Genomic DNA, 23773 nt, shown 5'->3' on the forward strand with positions numbered 1-23773 from the left:
TCTTTTTAGATTGATAAACCCCATATTCTGACACTGCAATAAATCTAGTGACTACTGAAGGATTAAGAAAAAACCCTCTGAAGAAAAAGCCATTCTGGATTCGAAGGTTTAATAACGCAAGTCCATAACTTTCTTTTCCTGTCTAATGTGAGAAAGTTATCTAGCTTTTGTTTTTAGATGAGTAACTGGTTTAATTGTAGAGTTCTACATAGACATATTCAAAGTGATAACTCAAAATTCTAATCTTGCACCATGTAAGTAAAACAGCAATGCGCTTAAAACATCTGCAGTAGTGCAACTGATTACTGTGAATGCACATGGCCAAATTTTGCACTGAGACAATGCTATCCCACTGACATCTATGGGACTGCACAAGATATAACTCAGAGAATTTGGCTGCTTGAGTTTCTGACGTTGAAATTTTTGGGTTTTCTCCAAAACCCACTAAGGTTAATGTAAAGACTCCCATTGAATTTAATGGGTTATGGATCAGGCCCCATATTAAGTAAAGACAATACCAGCCCAATTTAAGTTAACTTTTTGGAATTTTATTCATATCACACAACAGATAACATAGGAAAACCATTTGTTTCCTTTTTGTAGGTTAGTATACTGAAGTTAGACACCCAGTAAATCCTCACCTTTGCAACTTTGCCCATGTCTTCTAATCTTGCTCTCTCATTTGGAAACTGAGAGAAAGTTCTCTCTATTTTGGCAATCACTGTATCTATATTCACTTTTTCTTTTGGACATCCTCGGGGAAAATAAAATGTTGGAATGGTTTGGCTCAGTGATGGCGGCAAAGGTTCTTCTTTCTTTGTCTGAACCTAAATGGATAAATACATTTGACATACTGAGGTATATCAAGCTGTATGCCATACAATCGTCCTTAGAATGAAATGGAAAAGCCTTTATCTTGTTTTGTATTAACTACTGTAACATATTCCTACAGAAAATCATTACATATGATGGAATAAGCTCTTTAAGAATGAAGAGTGAAAAATTCCTGAAAAATTTGCATCTAGAACATTTCAGTCTTTTCAAAGTGAATTCAAGTTTGACATAAGGAAAGCTATTTGGCTAAGGTAAGAATAGCATTTCCCCTCTATCCCACCTCAAATCTTCATCCAGCTTTAGAACCAGAACTCTAACCAAACCTTTTTCTGAAGTTTGGAAGTATTCATAATTGTTATTTTCACTTCCAGTTTAGCTTGAGACCAGAACAGCCCAAAATATCACAAGCAAGGCTGTTTAGTATTTCAACTTGTCGCTTAAGTGCTAGAATCATGTGAGATCGTGCTTTCACAAATTTTCCACCTCAGTTTTGTAGACTTAAGAAGGTCAGATAAGCATGAAATCTTTTGGGTGCTTGCAAGCTGCACACTTTTCTTCTCTAATTCAAAACAGAGATAACTGTGGAGAAAAAAGTTTCAGTTGAATCCTGAAAACAAGACAACTTTCCTTAAATATTTTAAGGAAATATGTGCAGTATTTGTGTACTAACTTCTGCACACACAAGCGCAAAGATATAGGGGTCTAGGTATGCTAGAGTAGTGTAATTAACAACTCAAAAATGATTGAAGTCTGTAAATTTATTCAGGTAATTTATTCAGTACAGCTGTTAGCTATGGTAAAAGGAGAATTTACCCTTTATTCAGTTAGTCCCATGAAGAAAGGTCAGTAGCTGAAAAACAAGTCAACGGGATACAAGGCAATAGAAAAATAAACTGAGCAAATAAAAGAATGTGTGTATTGGACAGCTCAATTATTTGGCAACTGAATACAAAGGCTTTCATCTCTACATTACAGATTCAAAACCAGCCCAATTTAGCAGTGACAAAAAGTTATTTCCCATGGTGGCCTACGATGAAATCAACGATCCCAGTGAACCCAAAGTCCATCTCAGTTTCCTCCAGTGACAACTGGTACCATTTGATAGATTCAGCAGCAACATTAAGGAATGAATGGTAAAGACATTATTACCACCACACCCCTCAAGATGGTCCTTTCACAGCTGGGCTGAAGCAATGGCAAAACAGATGTCTGTACTGCTGCCATCCATGTTGAGAATGCCATATGGATAAAGGATTTTGGTCCCCAAAAAGACTTCACTCCTACACATTTCACTGAGATATATGTAAAGAGGTTGAGTTAATCCCTTAGGATTTTTCTACAAATGAGCCAAACAATTACAACTTTACACTTGCCCTGATATTGCAACTTCACTAAAAAAAAAAGCTAGCCTTTAAGTATGTCAGAATAAAAAAACAGAAAAGAAAAATGTTTACTTGAGTTTGTAGTACTTGTATGCAAATTTTTATTTTTGTTTACTGGATTTGCACTTTTCAGTTACACCATAAAGGCTCTCTTGATGCGATACAAAAATGTAAGTCACAGCAGAATCACCAAATAAAAACAAAAATACCCCAGATCTCAAACTAAAAAGACTCAAACATTCTATCTCCAAAGTGGTTTTCCTGTTAGCATCATCAAGAGTGCAATAAACAATTTCTTTATAATTTCCCCCTAAATTTCAAGGTAACCACCATCACATCAGTGCTTGGGTTGAGCCTCCATGCCATAACTAGTCACTGAAAGCCTGTGCTGTAATTCGTAAAGGTAAAATGGCTGAGAACTTGAAAATTGGACAATTTCAGACCAGAGAATCCCAGTGATTATTCAACCTGGTGATATTATAAACAAAAGGACATCTCAACCAGGTTGGAAACTGTTTCCATCACTTCAAACTGACTCACACACTCTATACTTCAGAGCGACACCCTTGGAATATTATTATATACATAGCACATTTTAATCTATTGTACCAGCCTGGGGAGTAGATCTTTAGCCCTTCCCTCTCTATGGGACTGACACAGTAGTGTGCTCTCAGTGCTCTGTGTTGACTGACCATTTTTACAGAAAGACAAAAAAAAGGAAAAAAGGAAACAAGAAAAACATTAGAGTTGTGATGCAGCCACTTCATTCCTTTCCCCCCTAATCTTTATTTCTCTAGGTAGCAGCTTTCAATAAGATTGGCAGGTAGTAAAGCTCTTCAGATCCACTGCTGTCCATTCTTTCTTCAGGTGGAATGCCAGGCAGTTATAAATTACTGTAAACTCCTTTAAAAGTTTCAGAGCATTAGTTTAAACAGTCAGTGTAAATTTAGTATAGAGACAAAACTAGGTGTTTTAAGTCCAAGGTTAAGAAAGTGTAAAGACTAAGTCGCAAGACTGGTTTCTTAGCAAAGAAGGAAAAAGGAATACGTAAAAAGATTTACAGAATGGGAAGATAACCCAGTAAAACTAAGCAAGAGAAGAAGAAAATAATCAAATTGAAAGTTTTGCAGGTTTGGAACAGTAGATATTTTTCAAAAATTGTTCCTTCAATTATATAAAAGTATACTGCATATCTGTTGTGATACAGTGAGATAAATGGTAACCTTTTGGTTTACACGTAGAAGTTTTTGGATTTTAAAGGCTATCTGGAATTTAGAAAGTTAGCTTTGTACAATTAGCGATAAATACTTTCCCAGAACTGTTCTCTCCGGATGGACAAATTTAACATAGCAGGCATGCCCACTTCGTCACAACAGAAGCTTCTTCTTCCCAAAACCACTCAACCATACCAGCATTTAATTTCTCCAAGTTAAATAATGCTGTGGATAAACTTGACATTCTAGATTTGAGTATATTTTGGCAACAGTAAAATCAGTTTTTGTTATAGAAGTTAAAATTATCATTAGCGTGCTATTTAAAAGACAAAGCACACTAAATATGAGCTTCAATTTTGATGGCGATAGTTTACACATAACTGGTCCCTATTGTGAATATTTATATCAGAGTAATTTTGAACAGGAAGCAAGATGTCTAAACAAGTTCAATCTGCATAAGAATTGGCATATGAAGAGTTACAAAACCTGGAGAAAGACTACCCAAACTGAAAACAAACACCTTATGAAATAGTGAGGGAAAAGATTATGTTTAAATATGATTTTAAAGTTAGGATCCCTTTAATGAACAGATTACAGAAGCTAATATTGCATGTACATTTGATATTTTTATGCACTTGTTCAATTTTCTGAGAGCCTATATGGGATGCAGGCTTTTCTCTTTTTTTTTTATTAAAGAAAATAAAGTAAATAACCTTCCTTTGCACTACAGAGGAACCTGCTCTATTGCTTCAAGTTGGAAATGGAAAATAATGTAAGCCTTCGTACTCTTGTGAGTGATACCTGAAAAATGGATTGAAAAAGAATGTATAGTGATAACATGAAGTGGAACTGAATAAAGTAAATCCTTTGGAATCTTCCAAAATCATTGCTCTGATATTTCCCCACTACCCCAACCAGGCAGCAACAATCTTCTGCCTTGTTACTAAGTAGATTGTGGCCCTAAAAAGGCAAATCCACCAAATTATCTTGGCTATCTTTAAGGTCTGAATCCTTTAGCTCCTTTTCAGGGAGACAGCTGTAGTCCAAGAGCATACTGAGGTCCTAAAGGCACTATGCACTGTTTGAAGAGTATTTATGGTTACTCTTTGCCCATCAAGCAAAATTGGGTGGTCTCATTTCTTTCTGAGAGAGTTGATTGGAGAGAGAGAAAAGATGGTTTTGGAACAGAAAGGTGAATGTGTCTCACCTTTCAGTAATTAGAAATAGTCATCTGAAGGGTGACCAACAAATATAACTCCCTCCCCCAAGTGGTCAATTTTCCTGAGCTTAATCTCTAGATCTTTGAAGCAGAGAAATACCTTCAGAATGTTTTTTCTTACACAACAGATATACAATAGCCTTTTGGGGCTGAAGACTATGGCCACAGCAAGAGCTCAGCCCCAAACCATCCATGTCAAAGCAATTTTCAACACCTATCATCTCTGGAAAGAAAGGTCAGGGATGGTTTCTAGGACATACCAAAGAGGAAACAGAATGCTAGGACAGTAACTCCTCACTGACTCCTCAGCAGCAAGTACAAAGCATTCCCCTGGCACTGAACCAGACTAGCCTGCAAGGTGAAGCAGCTGTATCAAAGCATTACACACTCTCGTTTCCCCTTGAAGAATCCTGCCACAACTATTCCAAAGCCTCCTTTAGCATTAAGGAGGGGCACAGACCCAGGCTTCCACATCTTCTAAAAGTGCCCTGAGGGATGTTACAGAAAACAAAGCCTCCCCTCCCTGCCCCTTCAGCATCAAGGAAGTAGTATGAATTAAGGCCACCCTCACCTTTTATGCAACTGAATATCTGATTGAAGACTTCTATGAGCTGTTTTTGGAAGTGGTCTCAAGTGTCTAGGATGGCACCAACTCAGATGTCTCTTCAATCATCTTAAGCAAAAATAGTTCAAGCATTTACTTCCCATCCTTATGGGTGCAGGAAGTAAAGACAACAAAGGCTGCATACTACCCTGGGGAACTATTTCCATTCAGGTACTAAGGCTGTTGATCTGGGATCAATAATTTGGAAAAGAATTATGTACAACATTTAAACCCAGATTTCTTGCTGGGATCAGCTACACCTACAACACTGAACACAAGGTCAACAAGCTCATACCAAAAACTGAGTACTGAAAAACCAAATTTATGGTGCATTAGTTACAGCCAATCAAAAGCTGTAGGTACAGGATTGGTTTTTGCTTTTCTAAAGGAAATAACTACAAGTTTTGACCCTCAGTTCCACCTTTCAGATGAAGGTAAGAAGGAACTGAGGAACTACTAAAGTTGCACTTCTTTGTATGTCCTCCCTGAATGAATGGAAAGGTTCACCTGGATGGTCCCTATGATCACTGCTTTCTAGAGCGTTCAGTAGGATGTCCTAGAGCATATGTACATCTTATCAAGAAGGAGCCATGATGAAAATACTCAAAAGGGCTATTTCTGTTCTAAATAAGACAATCTATTAAAAATGCACTTAGACAAAAACGGTAAGTTTCGAAAACCTGACCTATGAAGAAAGGTTTAAAAATTGGGTACGTTTAGTCTTGTGAAAAAAAGGCTGAGGGGGAGCTGATAACAGGTCTTCAAATATGTTAAGGGCTGTTACAAAGAGGACGGTGATCAACTGTCCTCTATGTCCACTGAAAATAGGACAAGAATAATCAGCTAAATCTGCAGCAAGGGAGAATATAAGGATAGTTTTCCTAGTATCTAACCTTAGAGAAAGTTTAAATACATTAACTATATTAGATATTAGGAAAAACTAACTACAAGGATAGCTAGGTACTGGACTAGGTTGCAAAGGGAGGCACTTGACTAGGTTGCCATCCTTGGGGGATTTTAAGAACACGTTAGACAAACACTTGTTAGAGATGGTCTAGGTGTTTTGGTCTTGCCTCAGCACAGGGAGGATGCATTGACTAGAGGTCCTTCCAGTCCCATATTTCTATGACTCTATAATTCCACAAAGATGAATAAAAATCCCAAATTACTGTCTTAATTCTAAAAATTTAAATTAATGTGGAATATTTGTTCACACCTAAAAAATACTTCTAAGAGTCCTGCTAATGACGAGCATAAATTTGTTTGGACTGAAAACCTGATATGACACTGTTTACTCTTGCCATTGTGACTTTCAGTTGGAGGTTAGCCTTCATTTTCTTGCTTGTGCTAAAAATCTGTTTATAAATTAAACTACCAAAAGACTTGTTAAGCCAAGTGAGAAACTCCACCACACAACTTGCAAAACCACATACAATTATGAAATATTTGGAGCTAAAAGGAGATTTAAAAAAATAGTTACATTTCAATGAATGATTTGCATGTGTTGAAGTCTCACAGTATGACGTCAATTTGACATATTAACCTTTGCAATGAACATATGTAAAAGCCAGAATCAATAGTCTGATTGTACTTCCAAGTCTCCATTTAATTTAGTTTTATATTAATAGCCTGAGTTGCAATTCGCAATTCAGAAAGCCAAATAATAAGTTTCCTCTAAAATATGATCTGCTAATGATTTACAATTTTGTAATATTGCAAATAGCCTTGAAAAGAGAACGTAAAATCGTCCCTTTAACACACGTCGTCAATTTTCACCCCAGCATACAAAAAGCAATTTGTACTTGCTGCTGAGGAGTCAGTGAGGAGTTACTGTCCTAGCATTCTGTTTCCTCTTTGGTATGTCCTAGAAACCATCCCTGACCTTTCTTTCCAAAGATGATAGGTGTTGAAAATTGCTTTGACATGGATGGTTTGGGGCTGAGCTCTTGCTGTGGCCATAGTCTTCAGCCCCAAAAGGCTATTGTATATCTGTTGTGTAAGAAAAAACATTCTGAAGGTATTTCTCTGCTTCAAAGATCTAGCAAATTATCTCCAGACTTCTTCTCCTTGTCCAGATCTATTGCGGCCCCAACAATCTTCTATTCAGTGAACTTTTTGAAACTCTGCACTTTTAGAGAGAGGTAAGGGATTGACTCTGTGTACACAAATTTTCAGAGGAACAATAGGCTTGAGGTCTGTTATATCTCACTTCTATTTTATTTATTTATTTTTGCTGTTAACAAGCATGTTATCTCTGGAGACACAAATCCACTGTCTGAGAACTGCAAAACTAAGCATCTCTGATGGTACCTTCTAAACTGAGTACTGAGTCCCACTGGGTAGATAGAAAAATTAATCTAAATAATCTATACAGAATCCCCTGGAACCCCATAAGATGGGTCCCTAATCCATGAACTATTGGAACTCATTTACAGAATTTTCTTAAACATTACATGAATATATTGTCTTGTACTATAGAATTAGTATTTATAATCCCTATTCCATGAAGAGATATATTTGAGCTATAATGCATCTTAATTAAAACTATTTTTAGATAGGTTCCCCCCCAAAGCATTATCAAAAATCTGAAAAAAAATCTTATTAAAAAATGAATTGATTTTTTTTAATCCACCCTGGTTGTCACTTCTAAGAAGCGGTGCATCATAGCACCTTATTCTGAAAAGATAGCTGAGTCAAAAACAGTAAAAGTTTCAGAATGCAAGAGCTACTTTAACAGGGTAAAGATTTCTGGTCCTGCAGAAGTTCTCTTCTCCTTTTTTAAGATAGGTGATGTAAAAAACAAACAGTTTGGGGGTTTGCAATCCATTTTACTGAAGACACTGCTTTTACATTCATTTAGTTTTAGACTTATTTGTAGATCACAAACTTTATTCAAATGCTATGTGGATTTAAAAAGATGAAAATAAATATTTCTGTTGGTGTATATTACTCATCTACCTTTTGAACCCAAAACCTATTGCAACAACCCATTTTTATGTCTTATGAGCAAGCCTAAACAAATAAAACCCAGCATTTAAACTCCCTTCTCTCTCATTTGAGTGAGATCAACAGATGCATTGAAGAACAGTCAAAAGTAATATCAAAGTTTACAGCTATTTCTACTGCAGAAGAGCCCAAAAGCCTCAATCAGGAAATTCAGAGGGGATGAAGTTTCCATGAGGGGGAAAAAAAAAGGAGGAAAGTAAAGTAGTTATTAGGATCTCTAACCTCTTATCCCACATTTTTCAGTCAATAAGATAAACCCTCATCTTCAGTTCTGAATGAAGTTTGTTTGAATTTAATAGCTATTATAATGCAAAGTTTCTCGAAATGACTATTTATGTTCGGTTTACAGTACTGAGACATCATATAGGCTATTCAGTCCCTGAATATAAAATGCTGAGACTGTATTATATTGTAATCTTTATGAAAGAAATTTCTCATTTAGCAAAATGTGGTACATTCTTACAGGATAGTTGTGGACTTACAGCTACAATATAGTAGGGATAAAGGAGTGTTGGGCTCCATCTTCTTGTATGAGCTGGTTTATTGTTCCCATCTATTTGATTTTCACACAATTACACTTTGTGCTTTCTCTAGCAAAGTTAAAGTCACATTAAAATTAACTTCTGGCTTTATGAGACAGTGAGGCAGGAAACATTCTTGAAGAACTTGTGTCTAGTGTATTAGTACAGTGAAACTCACAGTTCCACCTACATATAGATCAATTGTCAGAATACAAAGGGAAACTCCCTGCCCCCCAAAACACCATCAGTATATTTTTGAACGCAATAGCCACATCCACCTGCGGTTGTCACCTTCCCCTCCGTGTAGATGACACTAGCAGGGTGCATATGAAGATTTTATTTTAACTTCTGCTTTGCTTTATCGAAGGTGCTGAAAACAAGATCTGGATTCTTCCACATAAACTAGCATATACCTTGAGATGCTTACATGTAGAGAAATTTGACACCTTTTCTCTGCCACTCTCCAATGACAACTTACTCCCTCTTTCCCAGGGGGAGACTTCCACAGCTGTGACCATAGCATGTACTAGGATATTCTACTACCATATGATTCCTAAAATACCTTACCCTTAAATTAGATATGTTTAGCTAGATGGGGACGAATAGGAGTCAGCACACAGAAATTAAGAAACTGGAATGGGAGGATAAAAAATATGGAATAGAGGACAGTTTTCCCAGAAAGGTAATTATGAGTTGCTGTACTGAGCAGCAGGAAAAACTTGGTTAACATAAAATTACCTATATCCACTTCTTCATTCAGTACAGGAGTTCACAAGATAGACTGACAAATAATCTGTGTGTCACTGTTAGAGCTAGTCAAACAAAATCCGAGACTGGCTTAATTGCTTTATATACAGAAAGCTCAGAAGCAGCATTATTAGCTGAAGCTAAACTGATGAGTGCTTCAACAGAACTCATAAGCAAAACTACCCAGCTGTCCTTCATTACTACAGAGCTGAAGCCATGCCAGTCACCTTCAAAAACAGAACTGCTCTACTCAAGTAACAGGTAGGCTTCAGTTACCTACATAATGAGCAAAAAGAAAAGGAGTACTTGTGGCACCTTAGAGACTAACAAATTTATTTGAGCATAAGCTTTCGTGAGCTACAGCTCACTTCATCCGATGCATTTCACGAAAGCTTATGCTCAAATAAATTTGTTAGTCTCTAAGGTGCCACAAGTACTCCTTTTCTTTTTGCGAATACAGACTAACAAGGCTGCTACTCTGAAACCTGTCATAATGAGCAAAGGAACTGCCAAACTGAATCATATCAATGATTCATCTTCTTTACTGTCTTGTTCCTGATCCAGTAGAGAGTAGTGTTCTGCAAAGTTAAGTGATCTTTCTTGGGGCTCTTCCCAGACAACAATCTTGGAAACAAAGAGGTCTTACTTCTGCAAGTTTATAGACTAGGGGATCTAGAATTTTCAGTGTGGATCACAAAGATAGTTATGGGAACTAGCATCCTCCTGTTCTTGATCACAAATCCCAACTACAGCAACTGCCTATGCAGAAAAGTTATTTTAAGGAATATATTTTAGCTGCCTCAAAGTGATTTAGCAAGCAGAATGAGAAGCCAGCAACATGACTAGTGAGCTATTTGCAGAGCCCCAGCAGGATGCTTCTAATTCTGCCTGGAGTGATGTCAGAAGAAGTCCACTGATCAAGACTTTTGAATGGATCAAGAGCAAAAAGAAAGCAAGATACTCTAAAAGTTGATAAAAGTATCTGGATGGGACTTAAGCCATTATGAAAGTATACCCTCCAGGAACAAGTTTGTTACTAGCTAGAAAACACTTTTTGATGAAGGAAGACTTCACTCGTGTCAGGAATGGAAACACATAGCCACCCCAAACTTAATAAAATCAGGGAGGAAGGGCTAAATTGAAGTTGCTTCAACAAAATTCCAAGGTAGGAAGGTAAATTTACAACCAATATGTTCTGAACCAGTACAGAGAATGAGCCTTCTGCAGTATCTATTCTGTGACTTCAGGTAGAGATCAACATATCCTATTTTACATAAATCAAAAGCCATGATTATACTATTCCTTATGTATGTTTCATTCTTGCAGACAAATCAGAAGGACTTAAGCTTTGCATCCTGAGAGCTCAGAATCCACTTTATGGAGGGAACACTTTCCCTCCACCCCACATCCTTTAGGAACCCTTGAGAATTTAGTATTTTCCTTAATAAAGGGAGGCTTTTGGGTTTGGGTTTTTTTGATAATTTAACATTTATAATATTGCTTTTGCAGGCAAACTCTCCTCCTCCAAAACATTCCAAGAACCACCGTCTGTTTTCCCCATTGTCAAACAGCATGAAAGAGCTCTCATTCAGGCTCTGTTTAATCTTAGAAATTAGGTGGTCCTTCAGATTGGACTGGAGCTACCATAATATGTTGACCAATTAGACACTGAAGTCGTCTAGTGGTTTAGGTGGGGCACTGAGACAAACTTTTGGCATTTACAGTACACAAAGTGTCTAGAATACTGTCCACATGAGTGCTTCACAAGAGTAAAGAATATCATTTCATCACTTGCACTAGCTTTAAGCAAGTCTTGTACACGCTTTAGAGACATCAGTTCAATTGATCAATGTAGAAGGGAAGTGATGGCATCACAGGTACACTTGTTCAACTGTCCTCCCAGTGCAGTCAATGTTCCAACTCAATTATGCAACTATCCTCAATTAATGTTCTGTGCATTCTGGTTTATGTGCCTGGTGGCAGCCAAGGGGTAATTATCCATGAAGCCCCTTGCTTATATATAACATTGTATATTCACCTCAATTATAGCACATAATTTTGTCACCAACATCCACAGATGAGATCTCTCAGAATTCTTGTGTATTCTATCTGCAAGTTTCGGATCCACAATCTATTTCCATGTAAAACTCTTATGCTCAGGATGCTACTGGCCCAAGGCAGATTAAAATTTACCTGGAAGCAGAGACAATTATGCAATCCACAGTGATTTTAAGTACATCAACTGGAAGAGAGTGGTGTATGAAAGTGTTCCAGTGTGTCTGAAATGGTCAACTGCAGCAAAAGCAATGAAGTGACAAGACAAAAAAAGCAAACAAACAAAAAATCAGCCTGAGAGTGAGATTCAAAGAGATTTAGAGCAATGACTAGACTGGGGTTTGGGACCCCTCAAGGCGTCATGAGGTTATTACATGGGGGGAGGGTCATGAGCAATCAGCCTCCATCCCAAACCCCACTTTGCTTCCAGCATTTTTATAGTGGTGTTAAATGTATTAAAAAGTGTTTTTAATTTATAAGGGGGGGCGAGGTCACACTCAGAGGCTTGGTATGTGAAAGGGTTCACCAGTACAAAAGTTTGAGAACCACTGGAGTAGACTTTCAGGGTGGGAAGGCTGACTCATCCCTTCAACAAGTTAAAAGCACAATTCTCATCTACAAGGTGTCTTAAGTTTGTCTGGGAACTTTTAACAGTAGAGGCCCACAGCAGAATGTTGCTGAGGGCAGTGTTCAGAATGACAGGGATGGGAACTAGGACTAAGAGCTCCATGACTCAGACAGACTATTTGATCTTCAACCGGCCATCATTACAGATGGAAAAAACCCTAGAGATGAAGAGCTCTCCATGTAGGATTTCACTGTGTGCTTGATCAGGGATGTACAGTAGAAGTCAAGTTTAGCAATTCACAGGGTCGAGTCATTGTTATTGTAAGGGTGGCTATAGCAACCAGCAAAGTTGAATATTAGCAAGTTCGTCCCTCTTTTCCATTCAGGGGGATAAAATAAGCAAGGTATGGAACACCTTCTGGTGGCTGATTAATTGCCAAAACACTGAAAGCCTCATTTCCCAGATAAACCAACTGGTTCCCACCCATTATCCTTGGGACCAGAATTCCACCTCTCCTCTGAAGCCAGTTACGAGCTACCAAAATATTCCATGTTGGTCAAAACGGGCAACTTTGAGGGCAAAAGTTGACAAATTCCAGAATTCCATATGCTGCCATATTTCAAAGCCAAGTGTTCAAAACTAGTTGCCCAAACAGTATCATTACCAGAACAGAAGCCAGATCTATTTATTCCACTGAAGTACCTCAGTGCCAATCGACAATCTGGTAACTTCTAATTTATTAACCAGTCCTTCTGCTGCTCCCTGTCAGGATCAAGCCTACTATCTAGTGAAAGTAACAGTTTTTACATGTTTCCTGCCACCAGACTGCAGACCAAGTAGTTCATCTATCTACTTTTCTAGAGCAATGAGGATGCCAGGTAAAGCAGCCTTCCACAAGCTTCACTGAAATTGATATGACCCCTCCACCATTACAGGGTCTCAGAAATGGTCTACCTATTACTCTACGGCAAGATTATCTGCATGTCCTTGGATGTCTGGAGACGGGACCTCATAACGCAACAGTTTACTGGACAACAAGCAGGTGTCACTTGGAAGAGTACCATCAAATATTTTTTCATCCAATCAAGAAGGATCCAAGAAGCCTAATAAAGCCTACCAAAACAAAAGGCACACTGAATTGACCCAACCCAGACAGCCCAGCAGAGGGCCTATTACAATCTATTGGAAATGGTGTCTCACTTGGGAGACTTAATGGGGTACAGCTTGGGGAATACCGCTATCTATTTTTACCAATTTACCAAGTTCTGTGGTAGCTAGTTACAGTTGCAGTGCAGGAGTAGCTCAAACTGCATCTGTATCAAGGAAACAGGCATGAGAGAAGGAGGTGCTAATATAAGTTCTTGTTGGTGCTGGAGTCGTAGTTACACTGGTCATCCACTAGCAGATAGTATTGATACTACGGGCCCTGGGGTAGTCGGCACTGCTAAGGCTTGATCATGGGATCTCTACCAAGGAACCCAAATGGCCAATATGATACCAGGTGAGATTTGAGGCAAGTCCAATTCATTCAAACAATACCAGTACGGATGCTCAGGAACTTTTTTTGAAGCTTTGAGGCACCTTTTATGTCTCAAATTTTTATGAGATCTAGAAGAAGTCACACTTTGAGAGGATATGACCCTCTTCTCCCTGGGGGTCTTGCACTCCCTCTTACCACTATCTCCCAAGACAGATGATTAGAGGGCTATTTCCACAATCTATGAGAACAAAGCTGCAGAAGCACTCCTCAAAGATCTCTTGTACTTTTTAGCAACCAAAACCAGGCCTGAATGCGAGTATAAACTGCTCAAGGAGGAATCCCCCGAGATGAGATTCTCTAGCTTGCTGAATTCTTCTCCAGAATGTTCAGCAAACATCACACTGATCAGGGATGTGACCTTCTGAGGCAGAACATACATCCTAGGTAACCACCATTCAACAGCACGACCATTTCACAAGCTGGAGAATGTTTGAATCTTGGAGACCTAAGATCAGTCATACTGACCAGACTAGTACCCAGTACTCCCAGAAAGAAAAAAACAAGCAAAACAAGTTCCCAAATGTGATTAAAATGGAAACCATCAAGAAACTAAAGTAAATCTATTAGTGCTAGCTATAAACTATTTATACTATATTTACAAGACAATAGCTAGTGTGGTAAGAGAAGTGATAAAATGCAACTCCTAGCTATGGGCGGTGAGAAGGAAATGGGGCCCTATCCTTTGTCCTCTGTTGCAGGTATGAAGACATGCAGACCATGTGCCAGCTCAATGGGCACAACCAATTAGAAAAGACTTGGTGTGTGCATGTTGAGCTCACAAAAAACAGTGGAATAGGTATATGGACAGTCATTCAAAGAACATTACTTTGGGACAGGAAAGTGTTTTGAGATATTACCCTTGTTTGTCAGAATACCCTTCTGGGTCCTACAATATCTTATAAGTTGTCCCACATATTTCTGCTTTGGACAGTTATGAAAAGGAACTTGTGTCTCATAATGTATTGCTCCGGCAACATTTGGAAGGAATATGGAGCTGAAGGCAGACTGTTTGGTGTGGATATACTGATCTGCTTCAAAAGTAAATAGTAATGCAACAGCTTTGCCATAGTGTCTGCAGTCCTCCACCACAGAGAAGCCTGAGGTCCTGAAGATATTTGATGTTTAATTATAGCACTCCAGGCACTTTCCAGGCAAATGGGAAGGTAAGTCCTGTTGTGTTAACTGGGTTTACAAATTTACTCTACGAGTTCAACTATAAGGAGTGAGTGTAAGTTCATAAGATATCACAATAACCTATAACAAATGTTGCTGGGAAAAGCTGAATTAGTTCAAACAAAAAGGCCTACTGATATAACTCAAGGACTGTGTTAAGACCATGCCTGGTAAACAAGAACTGTGTGAAACTGAAAATCAGTTAACCAAAATTGGTATGTCAGATATTAGGCCTAATTGGTGGACAAAATAATGAGGGGATGGGCTACTCAGCCCATAATTCCCTTGTGGGGTCCTTAAAGAGACTTTGGAAGAAAAATTGACTACGAGAAGGGCTTCACCATCACAGCTGCCACCTGCACCATCTTCTGGGACCCCAGACCTTCATCCCAATCCTGAAAGATGTTCTGATCAGACTAGGCCAGAGGGAGCCAGATGACATTGCCACCTCCAACCAGCTCCGGCTGAATCCCAACCACCACTTAGATATGAGACCGACTGTCTCTTCGCCTCGTCTTTCCCCCAATGTGTCCTTTCCTTCATTTCTTCTTTTTTCTACCCTTCTCCTTTTTCCTTCTGTCTAGTAAAAGTCTGGGTTAGCCCACCAAGATTGTATATTTTGCTGAAATATTTTGCTGTAAGCCTGTGACCAAAGAGGCAACTAAAAGCAATGCCAATATGAGTTGCCAGGTCTTGGAGTAGCTATGACCAGGTGCTGTGCTTATGTTTTTCCAGCAGTGAGATTGCAAGTGAACGTCAACACCAAAGACAGAAGCTGCGTTTTCTATCTTTGCTATTCTTCTCTCCCCCTTTTGGGTGTTTGTTCTATCTTCTTAGGAAACTGAATCGGACTCAACAGCTCCAGCCAATCTCAGTGAACTTCTTTTCCCCAGAAAGGATATTTATTTAAGAGACTGCCAAACAAGGTTTGTTTTCTCCTTCTAAAAACTCCAGCTAAAGGGAAAGGGATCAAGGGATGCTGTTAAAAGAAAGTATTAAATAAGCTTTCCTATACTTGTCAAATGCTTTAACTGTTTTTCCTTTTTCTGCATCTTTAATAAAATGTTAAAAGGACTTTAATGGTGTGTTTGCCATGGTACTAAGCAGGCTGAGGTCTCTCTAATCAAACCCTAACCTTGTTTAAATGTTGGACAGTGATTCGGTTATGTTAACACCTTTGACTCTTTGGGCCCCTATATTTAATCTAAATTAATAGACTAGGCCCCTCCCCAAAAAGTTTAGAATTTTAATAACCAATGTAGAGGTTATGTAACAAAAGAGAAACAGTGGAGTTTCACTTTTTTTTTTTTACACTCTAATATCTGGTTTTGTTTAAAAATGTTTAAGTGGGAGGACCAGGGTTTATACAACTTGGGGAAATATAGTTAGATCAGAAGGGTCAAAGGGAAGCAGTGATATTGGAGCCATATTACAGTAAGAAATAAGTCAAAAAATGTTTAAGCCCAGTGATTCAGGCATTCAGAAAATCATCTGCAGAGCAGAGAGGATTGAAGGATGGACTCTCAAGCCAGGTTAGGAGAGAGATTTTTTTATTTTAATAATCTCCATTGTATTGGCTCCAAGAGCTTTCCGACAGTCTGCTTTGAAGAAATGAATAGTCTCACAGATAAAGCCATGGGAATTCAGTAGCACCTGGTCTTTTCTGAACAGGCATCTTATAATCTAAATAGAATTAGATGACTTTTTGGATTTAGGTATCTTAGATCTTTTAATTGCCATCTTAACAGCGTGGGCTCCAAACAATGTTGTGATACAGAACAAGTGACTGACCAGCTATGATTAGCTGTAGCACTTCATTCTAGCTACAGCGTACAGGATCTTTTCTTTCATTTTTTCTTACTATACTGGATGTAACTAGATGTATAAAATAAGTTTGATTTCTGCAAAAAATATAAATTTCATCTCAAATCTTTTCTGCGTAGCAGCCAGGTTTTGTTGGGGGAGGGGGAAGAGAGGGAAACAGACCTACCAATCTAAACAGAATTATGTATGACTGATATGGTACTGACCCTGCATTGCCCCATGAATACTACTAACCCTTGTGGATACACCAATACCAGCTCTGAGAACAGATCCATTATGGAAAGCTGGTCTGCTAGAAGATCAGTGATCATCAAGGAGTTCCCCATGGTAACTGCAGTGTTAAGCATTATCTGCTACCTCAACTAAGTCATTCAGCTATTCAATGATTCATGTAGACTTGGGCCAAAGTTCTTATCTGTCACTGAAGAAAAAAGCAGGAAGGACCATAAAAAAAAGCTGTAGACTAGCACACCCCACACAGCTCTCTGAAGGTTACACTCCTTGCCCTCTCTTGGGTGTATCAGCAGAACTTGAGAGTTACAAAGGATTTCAGTGGCAAAGTAAAAAGTGTCACCAATATTAGCTGCCACTGTCATTTTTAAGAGACAAAAATTGTCACTGGAGATACGAGCTAAAAAAGCTCTTCTACTTCAGGAATACTTAGCTGCTTCCTTCAGATATAGGGAAAACCAGTCTTCTGAGTTGCTCACTTTTTAAATTTTTTTTTAAAAGGTGTGCGCGCTTATATCCCAAATAGCAAGCATAAGAGGCATTTATCATGACAAAGACGGTCATTTAATTAGCCTTTATTTTTATCCTAAAGGGGAAAATGTTTTGTACAACTATGATCCCTTCCAGTCCTGCTTATGCTTTAGTGGGACAATAGTAGCTGTGATATCACAATGATTATGCTTAAAAAATAAATCACAGTACAACAGGAGCTGTGTATATGAATTTGGCAGAGCCAAAGTTAAAGAAAAGGGTTAGTTTAGAATTCAGGCTGAATGCTAGGAGGACTCGGCATAAAAATGAATTTAGCTCTTCTAAAGAAGAAATATGCAGCTCCAACTTTAAAGATGAACTATTTTAAAAGAGGACTTGGGGTCCTAAAACATAGAAAATATCTTTTTCTAGTTCAGCCAACCCAGTAGGATATCTGGGTGCAAATTATAAATGATACATTTTGATTGTGTATTATCTTTTTTGCTTCCAACTTAAAATACATCACCAGTGTGTAGGTGCTTGTAAGGTGGCTTACTTTTCAGTTACAACAGAGACGTCACCAACCATAGAGTAAAATATCCGAACTCAGCTATCAGCAGGCAACAAACCTTTCAATTCAGTTCACATATTTAAGTTTCCAATACAGTTGATATATGTTCCACATGGTTGACTTCTGATTCCAAAGTTTCAGGGAAACTTATGAGCAATCTGGATACAGCTGCCTTTTAAAGTTTCATATTACCATTCACTACATACTGTACGTGTGCTGTGTTGAGAGTATCTGAAATCTCCTGAGTATCCCCTTTTGCATATAATCAATGCAAAACTCTGCTTACCCATGAACAATAATTTTGATAACTGAGAAAGTCAGTATTTTCCAACAACATGGTAAAAGGTGGATTTTAGGCCTAGGCTATTTTTTTCACATCAATTTTGAAAGGCTGATCCGATTACTTTCAGAGCTTTTCGCGGGGGGGGGAGGGGGAATCCATCTCTATTATCACCCTTAATCCATGACATAAAACCAGATGCTGGAAAATAGCCTGTCCCCAGGCTCTTCAAGGCCACCCAGCTTTCCAGTGATTTCTACTGCAGTTCATTAGAAGACTTTCACAAAACAAATTGTTTGGTTCCAGAAAGGATATATTGTACTTGGGAGCAGTTTACATGTGGAGCTCAGGGGAAAAAAAAAAGCCCACTGACTTGTCCCAGAAGCCATTATAGTTCCATCAATCAATTTGAATTACCTCACAACAAATGTTTTAGTTGTATATGTTCATACACAAACTAAAAACAAAACCTTGCTATACACTAATGTGATTTCTTTTTTGGGTATTCATTCAAGAGTTCCGTGTTAATTGCAATAAGTCTGCTAGAGGAAATCTGGAGTTTGTCTAACTAGTTAAACATTTAATTTGATCCCAACATTTAAAAAAATTAAAGGAAGTCTACAAAGAAAAAAGTGGGCTGTCCGTATTTTTGCTTCTTTATGTCTGAAAATTGGAAGATTATATTCTGGTTTCTACATTAGAAATTGAAATCTTTTCTCCTCTTCTGAAAGGCACTATGACGACCAGAAAAGTAGGGAAATGACACTAAGAATCAAGAGTAAAAGTTAGGCAACAGAGTGGAAGTTAGTTATGGTCAGACAGCTTAAATTGCTCTCCCTCCCCTCTCCCCACCCTAAACAGTTTGCATAACTTCAACATGAGCTTCATGAAGCATAGAACATCTCTACTTCTATTTGGAAAGTACCCATCACATAGTGGGCACTACTGGAGGTAATTAACATTTGGATTAGAATTGGGTAGGAAACTTGTTTGTGTCCTGCCAACAAGTTTGAGACTTTAAATTTTTTCCTATTCTATACTGGGACAGAGCAGAGATCTTCTGAAATTATTTTTTTTGTGAAAAGTCAGACCTCCCACTGCCCCCAGAATAGCCAATAGCCTGGTGGTTAGGGCACTTCTAAGGGATGTGGGGGCTCAGGTTCATGCTCTACCTGATTCAGAAAAAGGACTTGATTACTGGGGATGCCCCAATCACCACCAAGCTCTTGGCTATTCTGGGGGTGATGGTCTCTCTTGAAATTCTATCTTGAGAAACTTTCCCAATAAAAGTTTTGTCAAAAAACTAATTTCTATTAAAAATTTCAATTTTGGCAAATCAACATTCCGAAAAAATAAATAGTTTCACTGAAAAATTCTCAATCAGCTCTAATTTGGATAAAGGACATCTTTGTTAAAAATTCAGCACTCTTGCTCCTTCAGTTAAATTGTTAGTGCTTACAATAAGCATGTTCTGAGTCTCCCAATAGATCTGCTAGCAAAATCAGTGATGACCAATTTGACATTCCTGACACTTGCATAAAAAACAAGCAGAAGACACTTAAAACAAAAAACCTTTCATTTATGTCTTCTCTATTCTCAAAGAAAAAAAGAGCACAAACCATCCCCCCCCTCCATTCTACACAGAGTATTTTGGTTTAAAACTACATTACAAGCTGTAATTATGTACATATGAAGTAACTGGAACTTCTAATGTACACCAAGAACAAACCCTAGGGTTAAAAGTAACTTGGCAACAAATGTTTGTTCCTTGTCCACACAAGATTTTCAAGTATGTTGGTTCACATGTTAAAACAATTACAAATTGCAGAGTGAACAAGCCCTTAGAGATTTGCAAGCACTTATTCTAAGTTTCCTTGGTGATATTATATACCTATTACCTAGTACATACACACATCCTTATACATACAGAAATCTAGATACACTATTTTTAGTGTTCCTTTCCACATAAAGCAAACAACATTTCCATGACATAATGTAACTATCATTTTTGGTTGATAAAATATTTTCACGCTAGAGGGCACTACAGAGGGCAATACTGATTGTTTACAAAAAGGTATTGTGACTAGAGTAAGCGATCCTCCAGCTTTGGTAATTTAGTTAAATGTTTAGAGACATCAAAGATGCAAGATTAAACAGCACATATGGCATTTCTCACTTCTTGTATTTTTCAGACTCTCTCTCCAGTGCTCTAAGCCACTAAAACTAATTTTTCAGTAATACAAATCTTTTCACACTCACAGCAAATTTACATTAAATGCTTTAAAATAGCAGGGTCAGCACTACAAGTCTACTTTAAAATAAGGAATGACCTTTTCAAATCAAGTTTAATTTAACCAAATCTGAAATACCACCATTCAATTTTTAAATCCAATATATTAAGCTAATAGGAAATCAAAGCATTTATAGGGTCATGGGGTTCTTTGCCTTCTCCTGAAAGTCACCTTAAAGAGACTAGTGCATTAGACTTGGAATTTAGAATTAAACTGTAGGTCATATTTACGTTCTGGTTACCTTTAAGTCCACAAAAACTAGGAAATAGAGTTTGGCAGCCAATTTTTTCCTAAATAAATAGGGTACAAAAATGTCAGGCATGGTATACAAGATAGCTTGGAGACACCTTTTGCTCATTGATTGGAAGTCGGCGTAAGTTAAGAACAGTATGAATGCATTAACTCTTGAAGCTTTAATACATCCAGAAATTACGACACCACTTGATACCTGAATGTAGGTTTTGATACCTTTTAAAAATTACATTTGTTAATTTCTCATAACTAAATAACACACTTGCAAAAGTATACAAAATAATGGAGCACTTCTGCTCTATACAAGTATAATTTTAACTGATGAGCAATATTTGAAATGCATAATCACTCAAATAATAATGAACCCACTTCATAAAATGGTGGATTTAACTTACTGGTTGCAAAGTAGCAATTACTCAGATACTTGTGCAATACACAGTAATACCTTAAATTTTCTTTAGTATAGACGGAGCAGATCCACGAAGTTCAAAATGGTAATGTCTTACTGAGTTACATAAAGAAAAGGAGTACTTGTGGCACCTTGGAGACTAACACATTTATTAGAGCATAAGCTTTCGTGAGCTACAGCTCACTTCATCGGATGCATCCGATGAAGTGAGCTGTAGCTCACAAAAGCTTATGCTCTAATAAATGTGTTAGTCTCCAAGGTGCCACAAGTACTCCTTTTCTTTTTGCGAATACAGACTAACACGGCTGCTACTCTGAAACCTGAGTTACATAGTGTGTGGAACTCAACACAGAGCATGCTAAAGGGGCTACATTCATATTTGGGCAAAGCTGCAACCTATCTTTTTGTACCTAGTTTTAGCAAGGAGTAAGTTAATATCCATGGGGAAAGTGCATGTAGATTATAATGGAACTATTCTTTCAACTCAAATGGTGCTAATTAAGTATACCAACCTTTCTATTTCTCACACATCTGTAAACAAATCATGCATACAAGTTTCAGAGTAGCAGCCGTGTTAGTCTGTATTTGCAAAAAGAAAAAAGGAGTACTTGTGGCACCTTAGAGACTAACAAATTTATTTGAGCATAAGCTTTTGTGAGCTACAGCTCACTTGCTGTAGCTCACGAAAGCTTATGCTCAAATAAATTTGTTAGTCTCTAAGGTGCCACAAGTACTCCTTTTCTTTATGCATATAAGTGTTATGCTAAATTAATGCATTTTTTTAGCTTTCAAAACAATGCACAATTCATGTAGCAGGACTAAGGCACAGTATCTACTTCCTTTCAAAACCACACAAACATGTTACCTTTTGAAAAAAATAAAACTGGTATTCAAATATTCCTAGTTAGTGAAGAACTTTCATGTATTTCATGAGGTTTATGGAGATCAAAGTTGTGCCTTCACAAATAGGGGAAGCAGTTATATAGAGAAGAACAAACAAACCTGAACTTGCTGGAAAGCTTTTAGTCTCTTCTTGAATCTAGAAGGTAAAACAAAATCACATCCTCGAGCTAGCAATGCCAACTCCTTTCTTAGATCAGGATCTTGCCGCAAGGAAATCTCTTTTATCCTCATGCTTTCAGATTTCATATAATATCTGTGCGCGCCAGTCCAGGCACTTGAGTCCAAGTAAATAGCAGAGCCTTTCTATTATCACACAGTGCCACTTAGAGCAGCAGCTGCGCTTTAGTTCTGTGACATTCTAAGAGAGCCAGCTCAACTTAGCCTGCGCCATACATTAAAGAGAACTTGGCTGGAATCACAAAAACAGATTGGAAAGTCACTTTAGGGGCTCGCCCTTTTGCTGCATGCATTCCAAAGACTAAATGGGATGGTATGGAAAGAAACAAACCTGTTTCGAGAATCATCTATATAAGCAGCTCCCAATTTAAAAAAGGCAAACTCTGGAGGAATGTAAAGATGCCAGTTTTGCAGTTTTTTCCTTGCCTCTCTTTCCATCAGAAACCCCACTCTCTCTAGCCTCAGTGAAGTATTTCATTGAGGGATAAAGCTTATTACACAGCAATTAAATTCTAAGTTGTTCAGCCCTTTAACAGCAAACTCTGCAACTTTAGAGAACATGAGGCAACCACAAGATAAACTTCAAACAAACTTGTTGGGGATAAGCTGTTGTAAAGCTCATGTTCACAGTTTCACAAGATGAAGCTTCTGTATTTGTCTGAACAATTATTCACACATTGCAGGATTTCAGTCATGTAAAATGTTAAAGCAGAAAATATTGAGAAATAAAGTTGGCAAACATTACCACAACTGAATGCTTTTAAGAGAAATTTTGCAGAGATGGCAGTTTATATAGCAGGAAAGGGAAGATTTAGATATCACATATGAAACTACTTTATCAGGATGAACTTTTCTTGCCCAAACAAAAAGTACTTTAAGTACTGCAAAGAAAGCCACACCTTAAAATAAATATGAACATAATGTTTCAGTAGCAATGCTGCAGTTAGAGATAGCAGTTTTAGACTTCTAGTTTCAATTTATTGTAGTTTAAAAAATATTTTTGGGATGGAGGCTTAGTTTCAGTTTGCAAGATTTCCCTCCTCATTCCTCTCCCATCCCCCCAAGTTTATACTTTTTCATATGGTTTTGAAGTGGAAAAATATATACACATTCTCCATCTCCCATGTTCTAATGTTTCAGAACTTTTTTTAAAAAAATTCTGACTGAAATGGTATTGCTTTAAAATTTCAAATTGTCATAGGTTTACTCTGTCACTGGGAACACATTCATTTTTAGATACATTTGCTTTAAATGTCATCATTATGACTATTTGAGAATGGCATCCTGTTTACTACCTCCATTTAGCTTAACTAAAACTTTCAGCCCTCCCAGCATTGTCAGTACCTCTAAAAAAGTGGACAGACTGTTTGATTCTGTACCTGTGTATAACAGAATGGGTACAGTCAAAACAAAATATTGGGAAAGAAATCTAGAGGTTGTTTTTTTGGGGTGGGGATTTGGCATGCAGGAAAGGAAATTACTCAGATGCCAGTGTAACAAG

The 23773-nt window shown here is 37.8% G+C and overlaps 1 protein-coding gene across 9 annotated transcripts in view; it reads right to left on the minus strand.

Annotated features, from left to right (window-relative positions):
- Window positions 1-23773, minus strand: part of PPP2R3B (protein phosphatase 2 regulatory subunit B''beta) — an 82046-nt gene that overhangs the window by 29834 nt on the left and 28439 nt on the right. For 8 of the 9 annotated variants that reach the window (XM_038387220.2, XM_043495832.1, XM_043495893.1 and 5 more), the window contains one exon: window positions 642-827. In XM_038387220.2, coding sequence (XP_038243148.1) covers window positions 642-827 — 186 coding nt within the window. Of the gene's footprint in view, window positions 1-641; window positions 828-22194; window positions 22595-23773 lie in introns of those variants that run through there. The other variant, XM_038387224.2, reaches the window with a different exon arrangement.

The sequence above is a fragment of the Dermochelys coriacea genome, chromosome 1, assembly GCF_009764565.3.
Source record: "Dermochelys coriacea isolate rDerCor1 chromosome 1, rDerCor1.pri.v4, whole genome shotgun sequence".
Lineage (NCBI taxonomy): Eukaryota > Metazoa > Chordata > Testudines > Dermochelyidae > Dermochelys > Dermochelys coriacea.